The sequence below is a fragment of the Antechinus flavipes genome, chromosome 1 (genome assembly GCF_016432865.1).
Source record: "Antechinus flavipes isolate AdamAnt ecotype Samford, QLD, Australia chromosome 1, AdamAnt_v2, whole genome shotgun sequence".
In the NCBI taxonomy this organism is placed as follows: Eukaryota; Metazoa; Chordata; class Mammalia; order Dasyuromorphia; family Dasyuridae; genus Antechinus; species Antechinus flavipes.
The window spans coordinates 136,189,342-136,203,167 of NC_067398.1; the positions used below are offsets into that span (position 1 = coordinate 136,189,342).

The 13,826-nt window shown below is 31.9% G+C and overlaps 1 protein-coding gene across 1 annotated transcript in view; it reads left to right on the top strand.

Annotated features, from left to right (window-relative positions):
- NDUFS4 (NADH:ubiquinone oxidoreductase subunit S4) overlaps nucleotides 1-12,628 on the top strand; it is a 149,768-nt gene extending 137,140 nt beyond the window's left edge. Inside the window, exon 5 of the mRNA XM_051990666.1 lies at nucleotides 12,410-12,628. Coding sequence (XP_051846626.1) covers nucleotides 12,410-12,513 — 104 coding nt within the window. The 3' untranslated portion in view covers nucleotides 12,514-12,628. The remainder of the gene's footprint in view (nucleotides 1-12,409) is intronic.
- Nucleotides 12,629-13,826: the final 1,198 nt, after the last annotated feature.

Consider the following 13,826-nt stretch of genomic DNA (forward strand, 5'->3'; position numbering starts at 1 on the left):
CTCATAAGGTGTTTTTACCCTGTGCTTTTTAATATCCTTATCAGTGACTTCACAGAAGACATAGAAATCTAACAGAAATCTGTGCAAGGTAATTAATATATATTTACTAGTAAAATTATAATTCCATTTGATCCCTCTTCTACGTGGAAGCCTTAAAGACACTACAACACATATCATCTTCCCACCCCTTCACATTCTCTAAGCTAAGTATCTAATTTCTTCAACCAGTTCTTATATAATATGGCATGGATTTGTGGCTTTTCACAATTTTGGTTGATTTCATCTAAATGTTCTTCAGCTTATCAGTGTCTTCTTATCACTGATAATCAGAAATAAATGTATTACTACAGATGTAATCTGACTAGACCAGAGTACATAGCAGGACTAGTGTTAGTCCTTATAAGCTTTACGATTTAATATACTTAAAAGACACAGTAGTGTTTTTATTTTTCATATAGTTGACTTCCATTGAGCTTATAGTTTACTAAAACCCTAGATATCTTTTTTTAGAAAAGCTACTATTTTAACTTGCTTTGTCTTGTACTTGGGAAGAACAAAAATAGCTCTGCCTGCCAGCTTTCCTTCATTATAAGCTTTCTTACATATTCCTCACTGTATTTTTATGGTATTGTGCATACTCTTAAATTCATTCTCTTATTTGCCCTTGTGTCTTGGTTACTTCCCATAGGTTTTCAATTGGGTTTAAATCAATTTAATTTTGAGGCCATTGAAGCATGTTTGTTTCATATATGTGAGATGGTCGTGTTATAGCTCTCCATCTTCATTTGGAAATTTATGTAATTCTGGAACAGTTCTATTTCTCACTATATTTTGATATTTAACAGACTTAATCAGTCTTTTGTTGAAGATTAAATTTCTAGGCACAATGGAAGTAAAAAAAAAAAGATCACCCAATCATTATTTAGGGCAAAATTTTGTAGTCTGATAATTGACCTAGATTATTAAGGTTTGCCTTCTAACAACAGTTTCGGTATGACCTTTAGTAGAAAAAAGTGAATGCCAAGTATAGAATTTACATTTTTCCAATTTTCATTACTCTCATAATTTATATTATATTGTCCATGACAAGTGTTTTTTTTCCCCATAGGAACAGTTAGCAGTCTTTTTTTAAAATTAGTATTCTTACTCTTCTTCTACTTCAAAAAGACCATTCAAGAGCAGATGTTCTTAATTTTAGGTCCATAGATTCCTTCCCCTTCCCCAGAATGATCCATGGATGGATTCCAAAGGTTCTGTGAACTTGGATGGGAATATGTTTATCTATAATCTATATCTATCTATCTATCCATCCATCCATCCATCCATCCTTCTTTCAACAGTTTCCTTTTGTAATCCTATGTATTTTATTTTATACATTTATAAACATTATTCATAAGTTTCACTATACTACCAAAATAATAATAAACAAAAATATGTTAATATCTGCTATAGAAAAATCAATAATAACCTCTCAAGCTGCCAGCTCCTATTGAAAGCCTTTGCTAATTTTTTTCTGGGGATTAATTGGAGTGTTTTTTACTTTGTCTGTTCTTGGCATTAGCTTTTTGCTTTTGACTGTACTTTACATTGCTCTTGTTTAATTGTGGGCTTGAATGAGCCTTGAAATATGATTGACTTTCCCACACCAACAACCACTAATGGTCTATATAGTGTGATCTTTAAGAGCTATAGTTCTTTATTTCTTTTTATTCCCCCCCAGGGTTGAGGGGAACATTACCCATTTTAAAAAACCACAAAATTTAAAACACAAAAGAGAAATATAATGCACACGTATGACATAAAATCTAGCATTCAAGTGACAGTACCTCCTGGGGGTGGGAAAATCAATTCATCTAGTAGTCAGGATTATGACTTCAGGCAAAGTCCCATTCATGCTATATGTCATAGAACTTTACAGCCTTATCTTCCTCACTGACCATTTTCTTCCCTTGAGAAATATCCTTCTTTGGGACCATAGCTCTCCTGATTGATGAGTGTTCACCACGGTTACTATTTTAGGAAAAGCCAAACCGTGCTTTACTTCAATTCCAACTTTTCTGTCCTTCTCTGTGTGTTGTTTCTCCATTAGAATGTAAGCTTCTTAAGGGGATGAATTGTTTTACTCTTTGGATTTCTAGTTTTTAGCACAGTGCCAAGAACATACTAAGCACATAATAAATGTTTTTTTTATTTATATATTCAATCAGTCATAAAAGTATACACATGGGCATTGCTGCCACAAAGTGAAAATATATGAAAATTGTTGTTTATCTGCCACAGTATCTGACCTTTCTTTGAATCTTTTGGAATCTTGTTCTATCAAAATCTAGAATGTATATCACACTATTCCTGGTTTTCCTTTCTTTTGTTTACTCCAAGAGGTAGTGGTAGCTAACTTTAAGGATCCACCCCACTTTTATCCCTCATCAATCAGTTTTCCCTGTTGATGAAATTCAGATTCATAATAGAATCTTTCTTTGGTTTCTCCAAAGAGAAAGATAAATTTTTGAAAGATAAAATTATTAGTTAAGTAATTTAAGAAATTATTCACAGATCTACTTTTGGCACAGAGAATTTCCAGCAGACATAGATATCGTTGAAGTCTTCTGTCACTGCTCTATTGATCAACAAGCAATTGTTTTAAGCATTTTTGTTATTTCACATCATCTAATAATATGTAATGTCTAAAAATCTTAATTTAAAGAGACTAGATTTTAAGGGATTTTAAATGCAAAACCAGAGTTTGTAATTTTTTGAGTGTGATAGTGAGGTGGTCAGACCTGTGTTTTAGGAAACTTTTGTAGGTGTGTGGAGAATAGAGTGGAGAGAGATGTGAGGTCAGCTTAAAAGCAGTTGTGGTAGTCTAGGCAAAAGATGACAGGAGTCTGAATTAGAGTAGTAGTTTTGTGTGGTGACACAGAATGAATATACATTTTGTGGATATAGAAAGGATGATTTAGCAGTTTCTAGCTTTGTTGGATAAATGAATGAAGAATTGAGAATGATATGAAGATTAGATACCTGAGAGATGGTGGTGCACTCAACAAAAATAAAATTTCCCAAAAGAAATAGTTTTTGAAGGAAAGAAAATTAATTCTGCTTTAGATATGTTGTGCTGATAATGCCCAATAGAACATTAAAGTGGAATTGTGTATCAGACAGTTGCTTATGTGCAACTGAAATTTAACAGACAGATCAGGGCTAAATATATAGGTCTATGAGTCATCTACCTAGGGATGATCATTAAATACATATGAACGGATAAAGTAAGTCTCCAAGAGTATAGAGGGAAAAAAAGTGCCCAGGGCAAAGTTTTCTTATGCATCACAATTAGGGCATATGCTATAACTACAGATCTAACAGTGGAGATGGAGGAGAACCAAGGAAGAACAATAGCATAAATATCCAGAGATGAGTGACCAAGAGGCAAAGATGTTGGCAGTGTCACATATTATGGAGAAAACAAGTAGGACAAAGATTGAGAAAGGAACACCAGAGTGGGAGATTGAAGATTTGCATAATTTTGGAGAGAGCAATTTTAGTTGAGTTGGAAACCAGATGGCAATGAGTTAAGAATAAGTAAGAAGAAAAATGAAAATCTTGAGTACAAATAGCTTTTTTTTTCTTTTTCTTTTTTTTTTTTTTTAGAAGTTTTGACTGAGAAAAGGAGTAGAGAGATAGATTAATACCTTGAGGAAATGGCAGGCATGTTGTTTCCCAAACTCTTCATCTATTTTCTTCTGTTAAATTTCTTCTTACTAGACTGAACCCTACATTGTAGTTCATTCTCTTTGGGGATCCTAGCTCTATCATTTAGTTTTAGCTATCATTGCTCATTTCATTTCATCTGCAGATTTGATAAATGTAGCACCTATGCCTTTAAGTCATTAATTAAAAAATGTTATTCAGTTCAGAGCCAAGCAAGGATCCCTGGAGCACTATTCCAAAGAACATAGCATTAAGAAGTAGTTAGTAAAAATCTAGAAAGTAAAACATTAAACACTGAGAGCCAGCCTGACTTCAGCAAAAATAGGTCATGACAGACAAATCTTATTTCGTTTTTTTTTTGTTTGTTTGTTTGTTTGGTTGGTTGGTTTTTTGGGGGTTTTTTGAAAATTACCAAAGTTGGAAATCAGGGGATGAATATTCTAGGGAAACTTTTGATGAAGTATTTCTTATTCTTGGGGGAAAACTTGATGGATGCAGGTCAGATAGTAGTGCAATTACAAGGTGGCAGAATAGAAGGAAAAAGTAGGGCATAGCTCTATCCTACCACTAAACAACCCAAATACTAAACAATTCACTCCATAGACAAGCAATAAATAAAATTCCAGCCCTCTAAGGAATGAAAGTGAAAGTCTAGTCAAGGGGAGAAAAACTTTAGCTATTATCTAAAAAAGCCTCAGCACAGAAAGGGGGGAAAGCATCAAGAATAATTCTCTGAAAGACTAAAATAAAACAGGAAAGCTACACTTAAGTTGGGGACCTACATGCTAAGAGGAAGAAGAAAAAAACTTAAGTGTGAAGGAATAAAAATCTTCACAAGGGGTCTTCCATACCTTTTAAAGAAAAAAGGAAGTGGGAGTAGTGATATTAGGTTCTTGCAGTGGCAAAAATAAATAAAATGTTCTTCCCTCCTCTTGAAAAAAAAGGTCTCAACTTTTAGGTTTCTTCCATTAGAGGAATGTAATGTAATGTTTAACCAAGGATTAAAGAAAAAGCCTCAACTAAGACTTATCATACAAAAGGAGTGCTTTGGTTTCTATAATGAAGAAAAATGCATGGGTCAAAACTCTAACTGTAGGAAAGGAATCTAATTAAAGAGACACCCTTGAGATAAAGAAAAAAAAAAACTTCAAATTGATTGGGTCAAAGATAGGGGCTACTTAGAACTCAACACTGGGGGCCTCAAAAGTGAGTAAACAAACAAACAAAAAAGACTTTTATAATCCTTAAAAGGCCAGAGGTGATCAGATACAAAGCTCAAAAAGGAAAGTAAGTTATAAAAACACATAAGATAAAAACTTCAAAGAAGAGCTTGTCCATAGAGTTTAGAATCCTCTAAAGAAATGATTAAAGAATATTTTGTAAATAACAGAAAAACCTTATCTTAATAAAAGCCCCCAAAATCAAAATAGGCAAAATAGAAATTATTCATCCTAGGAGTTAACAATAATATATTTAAAGTCAATAATGAGGGGAAAAGGACCACAGTTAGGATCATATAAGATTTAGCAGCTATCACAGCAAAGGAGCAGAGAAAGTGGAATGAGATATTTAAAAAGCTGAAGAAGATAACCAAGAATAACTTATCTAGCACTGTATCTTCAGTGGATCTTCAGTGAAATATAAGACTTTCAAGCATTCCTATAAAAATTGGAGCTGGAAAAGACCTTTGAAAAATAAATATGAATGTATTCAAATGAACAATTTAAAAGGTTTTTTTTAAAATATGATGTGGTTACAATCTAATGGAAAGTGATATTTATATTAAAGGAGTTCTTTCAGAATCCCAGTATCATAAGGAGTCACAGAGGTGATCCATAAATAGTGTTTTAATGTTTTTAAGAAGTATAAGGAAAAAATATAATTAGTTCGTACAAATAAAACTGCATACATATATAAAAGGAAAGAAGGGAATTGGTATCACTTGAACTTTGACCAGTTAAGTTGGTCAAAAGGGCAAAATAGACATGCATGTATAATTTGATTTAGAAATACATTCAACACAACAGGAATGAGATAAGAAAAGAAAGAGTGAAAGGAGTTAGATTCAGAAAAGGATTAGTCATTTAGTCATAAGTAGAATGAACTCTTAATTTTGGAAAAGGATTAGTGAAAAGGTTAAGAGAAAAATTAGGAAAGGATTACAACTTCAAAGAAAAAAACAAATATAAAGAAGAAAGAGATAACGTGGAAAGAAATCATTATAACTACTGTGAATAGTTTGAATTCACCTCTGAAAGAGAAAAGGTTAGCAAAAGTGGATTAGCAAAATCCAACAGTGTTTACAAGACACTCTTGAAACATACAGAATCATAAATTTAGGGATTGGAGCAGAATCTATTATACCTCAGATGAACACACATAAAAAGGCAAGAATAGCAAAATACTATTTCAGTCAAGAAAACAGCAAAAACATTTAAAGGAAAGGAAGAGCAAAACCTCATTTATGGAACAATAAGAGACACTGAATTGACTACAACACTGGTGCAGCTTCTAAATATTTTTAAAAGAAAAACTAAATGGATTCTAAGGAGAAATAATAAAACCAGAATAGACTTTGATTTACCCTTATCATTTCTAGATAAATCTAACCAAAAAACAAAAAAAGAAATTAAGAATATATAATTTCAGGAAAATTAAATGTGGTATTCTGCTTACAAATATTTAATGGACTAGAAGAGAATAGCTGTTCTTAGCTGTGCATGACACCCTTACAAAAATTGAACATGTGTTAAGACATAAGTCTCACAAACACATGCAGAAAAATAGAAATATTATACATACCCTTTTCTGACTGCAGTTCTGTACTGCAGTACAGTAAAATCCAATTTTAACAAAGGATTGCTGAAGAAAAAAGGAATTAAAAGTCAACTGGAGACAATTCTAAAGAATAGGTCAGAGAGCAAATCATAGAAATTGTCATTTCATTAAAGAAAGTTTAAACATGACAAAATTTTTGAAAATACAGAGAAAACAGTTCTTAGGAGAATATTTATAACTAAACATTTTAACAACAAAAAAAGAGAAAGAATAGCTCAATTACAATTATAAATAAGAGAAGACAAAGTGTAAAAGTTCACTTAAGCAGCAAAGTAGAAATCCTGAAACCAGAGATTAATAATTTGAAAAAAATTAAAGTTACATAAAACCAGGAACTGTTTTTATAAAGCATTTTTATTTTCAAAACATATATATATATATATATATATATATATATATATATACACTTAATCTTCAATATTCACCCTTGCAAAACTTGTGTTCCAAAATTATTTTTCTCCCTCCCTTCTCCCTACCTCCTCCCCCTAAATGGCAAACAGTTCAATATATGTTAAATATCTGCAATTCTTTTTTACATATTTTCACCATCATCATGCTGCACAAGAAAAAATCAGATCAAAAAGGGGGGAAAATCAGAAAAAAATGCAAGCAAACAAAAAGAGTGAAAATATTATGTTGTGATCCACACTCAATTCCCATACACCTCTATCTGGGTGCAGATGGCTCTTTCCATCACAAAATCATCGGAATTGGCCTGAATCTCCTCGCTGTTGAAAAGAGCCATGCCCATCAGAATTGAACATTATGTAATCATCTTGTTGCTTTGTACAATGTTCTCTTGGATCTACTCACTTCACTTAGCATCACTTCTTGTAAGTCTCTCCAGGTCTTTCTGAAATCATCCTGCTGATCATTTCTTATAGAACAGTAATATCAGGAGCTATTTTTTTTTTAAGTTTTTTATTTTCAAAACATATAATTTTTCACCATTGACCCTTGTGTGGCCTTGTGTTTCAGATTTTTCCCTGCCTCCCCTAAATGGCAAGCAATCAGATATATGTTATACATGTTAGAATATATGTTAAATCCAATATGTGTAAACATATTTATACCATTCTCATGCTACACAAGAAAAATCAGATCAAAAAGGAAAGTAAATGAGTAAGAAAACAAAATGCAAGTAAACAAGAAAAACAATAAGAATGTTATGTTGCAATCCACATTCAGGTCCCACAGTCCTCTCTATGAGTGTGGATGGCTCTCTTGTCACAAGATCGCTGGAACTGGCGTCAGTCATCTCATTGGAAAGAGTCATATCCATTACAATTGATCGTGGTATAATATAGATGTTGCCTTGTACAGTGATTTAGGAACTATTTTTAAAGAACAAAGTGAATAATTAGCCAATTTGAAGAAAAAGAAAAGCCAGGTTACCAGTATTAAAAATTAAAATGAGAATTGACCACAAATAAGGAAGGAATAAAAGATTTTATTAGAAACTATTTGCCCAGCTATTTGTGAGCAAAACTATGAAATAAATATTTGTAAAAATATAAAATAACCAAATTGACACAATAAAAAATAATGAATTTAAATAATCCAATATCCAAAGAATTGAATAAGCCTTAAATTAGTTCCTTCCTTCCTTCCTTCCTCCCTTCTCAGCCTCCTTCCTTTTCTTCCTAAGGCAACTGGGGTTAATTGACTTGTCTAAGATCATGCAACTAGTAAGCTTTAAGTATCTGAATTCAAATTTGAACTCAGGTCCTTCTGACTTAAAGGCCAATGTTCTTATCCATTGTGTCATCTAGTTGTCTCCTTAAATTAACTTATAAAGAAATAAACTCCAGGATCAAATTGTATAAATCAGTTCCCTTAAACATTCAAAGAAAAAATAATTGCAAAAATTGCCTCTTTTCTCCAGTTCTTCCAAATTCTGTCTAGGACATAAAAATAGTTGTGTTACATAAACTAGGGAGACTTATTTATCTAGCCACATGTCTGTCTACCTACCTATCTGTCCATTGCAGATGATATAAGTTAAAAAAAAATAGCTGAAACAATAATTCACATTTGCAGAATATTAACAAAATCATTAGCATTTTTATATATTATCATAAAATTCAGAAAAATAAATTCCATTTAAAACTAATACAGAATGCATAAATTAATTGGGAGACTACTTAGCAAGAATTCTTTAAAACAGCTACAAATCACTATTTACAAAAAAAAAAAAAAGAAAGAAAACCAAAAACTAACTGTGTAATTAGGAAGATGCTTAGTGTTCATGGGTAGAGCTTGTCAATATAATGTAACTGACAATGATACCTAAATTAATTTATTTATTCAATGTCATAACAAATTACTAAACATTACTTTTTAGAAATAGAACAAAGTAACAAAATTCATAATGGAAGGAGGAAGTGAACAAGCGTTTTAATAAGTACCTACCATGTGCAAAGCAACATTTTACACATGTTATCTCATTTGATTTTTATTTGATTAGTGGTAGGTGGAGGGAAGGTAAAGAGTATCAAGGTTAATATTGAAAAGAAGTGAGGTTGAAGAAGGACAAGCAGTGGTGCCCCATTTCAAACTATTCTACAGAGCAACATTTTTTTTTTTTTTTTTTAGAGCAGCAGTTTTCAAACCAATTTGAAACTTTTTTTTTTTTAAGTAATTATTAGTGGAACAAATTAGGCATATACTATATAGAAGCAAAATATATTACTTAGTGGCCCTCTATGCAATAAATAAACACACCTCAGCTACTGAGTTAAGGGCTTATTGTTTGATAAAAACTACTAGGGAAATTGGTAGTGATATGGAAAAAAATTAGAATGAGACAAACATCTCACACCTTGTACACTGAGATAAGTTCCAAGTTGATGTGTGACCTAGATATAAAAGGTCATTTCATAAATATATTAAAGAAACGTGAAAATAATATTTGATATATTTGCTCTGAGAAAGTTCACACAAAAGATTAAATGGATAATTTTGATTACCAAAAATTTAAAAATATTTTTTCACAAAAGCCAAAATTAAGAGAGAAATAATTAACTGAGGAAAAAACCTGTTTTCAGAAGTTTCTCTGAGAACAGTATCATTTCTAAAATATAAAAGAATCTGATTCAAATTTATAAGAATAAAGAGTCTTTCTTTAATTGATAATTGGTGTAAAAGTATGAACAATTCTCAAAATAAGAAACACAGGCTGTTTATAACCATGGAGGGAGAGAAGGGGTAATAATCTGTCACTACTAATTAAAGAAATGTAAATTAAAGCAATTTTGAGATTCCATCTCACATCTATCGGATTGACAAAGAAGACAGAAAAAGAAAATAATACATTTTGAAGGGGTCTGGACAAATAGGTCCATTAACATAGTATTAGTGAACTTGTGAATAGTTACAACCATTTTGGAAAGCAATGCAGAATTTTACAGGAAAAGTTTTATATAGTCCACATTGCTTTGCCTATGCCCCAAAATAATCACAGAAATTGGAAGAGAGCATATATGTACAAAAATATTTATAGGAGCTGTTTTTGTGGTAGCAAAAAAAACCCCACAAAACTACAAGCCTAAGACTGGCTTACAGATAGAATACTTTTATAAAAGGAAGAAATAGATTCCTTGAAGAAAATTTATATGAACTAATATAGCGTGAAGTTAAAATGTTTATATTATAAAAATTTTAAACTGACAGATTGAAAGGAACAAAATGAGAACAATTTATACAATAGCAGCATTGTAAAGACAACTTTAAAAGACTTAAGAACTGTGATCAGAATAGTTATCATTCATGTTTCTACACAATCCATAATGAAGCATACTATCTACCTCCTAAAAGAGAGATGGCAGATTTATTTATTTTAGTGTACATCCAATAAGGGCTTTTATTTTATTTCACTATGGATAGTTGATTGCAAAGATTTTGGAGTGACAGGGTTCTTCAGTAAAATAGAGATTGGAAGGATAGAAATAAGATTTTTGTTCATTAAAAAAAAGAGAAGTTGAAAGGTGTTTGGATGTGGAATGTTACATTACTTTCAAATGAAGTCACTAGAGTGTTAATTTTAATTGTTTTACTTTAATAAAGGAAAACTTTCAAGGAATGAATAATCTGTATATATTTATAATATAAAACCAAAACGTCCATAAAACTTTTTTAAAAAATCAACTTCAGAAATATAAGGTGGTTAGACAATACATTCCCTAAATAAGCATTTTTGCATAATACAAGCTCAATATGAATTCATAATATGCTATGATGGTCCCCTTCCCTTCTTCCCCCCCCCCAAAAAAAAAAAGAAAAAAAGAAGAAAAATGCTAAAGCAATCCGAGTTGCATTAAAAGAAGAAAACTTTTTAGTTTCAAAGAGGTTAGACTGTCCAAAGTTAGAGCACATCTGGAATATGATTGTCATTTCAGAACTGAACTGAAAGATAACTAACTTCAAGAGAAGGTGAAACGGGCTCAAGTCCATTTCACATGGGAACAGGTTAAAGATATTTGGGATGTTTAGCTTGAAGAAGAGAATAAAGTAAAGGTAAGGTGTCTTAAAAGGAGGAGGACATGATTATAGGGGGAAAGGATTTGAGTTGTTCCATGCCCAGAGGGCAGAACTGGGGGGTGGTTGCGTAGAGACAAGAAAAAAAAAAAGATGAGAATTGCAGGTTTAAGGTTGATATCAATAAAAAGTTCATATTAATTAGTGCCATTACAAGGTGGAATTGGCTGGCATGGGAAGTAATAAGTCCCCCTCATTGAAGGTCTTCAAGTAAATGAATTATTTGAGATGTGTATAGACATAGATATAGATATATGTATATAGTATAATGGAAGTTCTGTTCTAGCTATGGGAGTGTGTGTGTGTGTGTGTGTGTGTGTGTGTGTGTGTGTGAAAAGTCCTTCCTAACTTTAAAATTCTGAAACTATAATAATTTTCATGCCTGGTTGATTACTTTTTTCTGCTGTGAAATAGCAAATGTAGAATAATTAGTACTTTTTTTACTTTAAAGTATGTGTTTATTTTGGAAACAAGAATAGGGAAGAAAATATAAATGGATAGAAAAGAATTCCTTTGAGAAAAAAGCAAAAAGATCTAGGTTGCTTAGGCCAAAGAAGAGTCTACTTATTTCCTCTTCTGAAATGTTTTTATTCAGTTTTTTTTGGTAGTTGCCTATATCTCCAAGAAGGGCTCAAGAAGGATTAGACTTAATCAAACACAGGCAAATTTGTGGCATTTAGAAAGATAAAAACTTTATATTGGATTTTATAAGAAATTAGAGAATATGTCCCATAAGATCATCAGAGAACGCATGATATAATCTTAACTATTTTTGATATTTACCTATTAGATTCCAGATCCTTTTTAGATTTCTGTATCTTTTTCTGTTCTATTAGTATGTGTATAGGTACAAATATGTCCACCTTTCTCTTCATTCTCTTCTTCCAGACAATAAAGACTTAAGTTCTTAGTACATGAATTCTGGCATCATTATTGAGTATTTGCCACAACAAAAATTCCTTTTAGAAGTCATATGTCAAATGATAGAAGCTTGGAAATGTTCACCTGTAATCATCAATCAGAAAGTAGGAAACTTTGAAGTTGGACTCGTTGGCTATACCTTAGAATCTGAGACAGGACAAACCAGTGTTTTATATGAAATAGGATTATACTCTCATTCATTGTTTTGTCTTTCATTCTTGAAAATTACAAGGAACCAAACTATTAAATATATATTTGATTTCTATTTGTATTTGATATGTATTGAGTATTTCTTTCAAATAAAAAAATAAACTTTAAGGTGTTTTTTTTTTCAAGTCATGAATGAATTCAATTTTTATTGTATGTTAGGTATATTGTTTAACACTATTGGTATGCTTTTTTCCAGGCTGGAGCTATGATGTTCAAGAGAGAAAAGTCCCCAAACCTAAATCCAAGTCTTATGGCGCAAACTTTTCTTGGAACAAAAGAACAAGGGTGTCCACCAAATAGGTCGGCACTGACTATATCTCTGTGTCTGACTGTGAATAAAGTCAGCTGTGCAGTATTTATAGTCCATGTATAATACATCTCTTAATCTCCTAATAAATGTGACCTTTAAACTACAGATGCATCTTGTGGTGTCTATTTAAAATGTTTTTGATGTCTCAAATTGAACCTGTTACTAACTTCCTATATATAGAACAGATTCAAGATGTTCATATCTCTAGGAAATCTTTGTAATTGGAATCTTTTAAAAAGAATATTTGAAATTAGCTGCAACATTTAAGATTGTGACTTGCCTTTCATAGTCATTTTAAAAAGAATAATGTGTTTTAAAACTACCACCGTCATAGGTTGAATTATTAAAAGTTCTCTTTTATCATTTATAGAGAGGAGAATTCATCCTAACACAATATGGTAAACTTAAATCCCTTACTACCTTTTTGGATTGTATCATAGTGTATATCTTTTACTTTGACTGATTGGCATGCCATTAAGGAGCATCCATGTGTAGTCTAAATTAAAGTAAATCAAGATCTTTATAATTCTTATCAAATCAGTAAAAGATTCATAATACTTAATGGCTAACCCTCTTTTTTTTTTATTATAACTTTTTAATGACAGTACATGTACATGGGTAATTTTTTACAACATTATCCCTTGCACTCACTTCTGTTCCAATTCTTCCCTTCCCTCTCTCCACCCCCTCCCCTAGATGGCAGGTAATCTTATATATGTTAAATATGTCACAGTTTATCCTAGATACAATATATGTGTGCAGAACCGAACAGGAAGAATTGGATTCAGAAAGTAAAAATAATCTGGGAAGAAAAACAAAAATGCACAGTTCACACTCATTTCCCACTGTTCCTTCTCTGGGTGTAGCTGATTCTGTCCATCATTGATAAATTGGAACTGAATTAGATCTTTTCTTTGTCAAAATCCACTTCCATCAGAATACCTCCTCATATAGTATTGTTGTTAAGTTATATAATGATCTCCTGGTTCTGCTCATTTCACTCAGCATCAGTTCATCTAAGTCTCTCCAAGCCCTTCTATATTCATCCTGCTGGTCATTTCTTACAGAACAATAATATTCCATAACATTCATATACCACAGTTTACCCAGCCATTCTCCAATTGATGGGCATCCACTCAGTTTCCAGTTTCTAGCCACTACAAAAAGGGCTGCCACAAACATTTTGGCACATACAGGTCCCTTTCCCTTCTTTAGTATCTCTTTTGGGTATAAGCCCAGTAGTAACATTGCTGAATCAAAGGGTATGCACAGTTTGATAACTTTTGGGGCGTAATTCCAGATT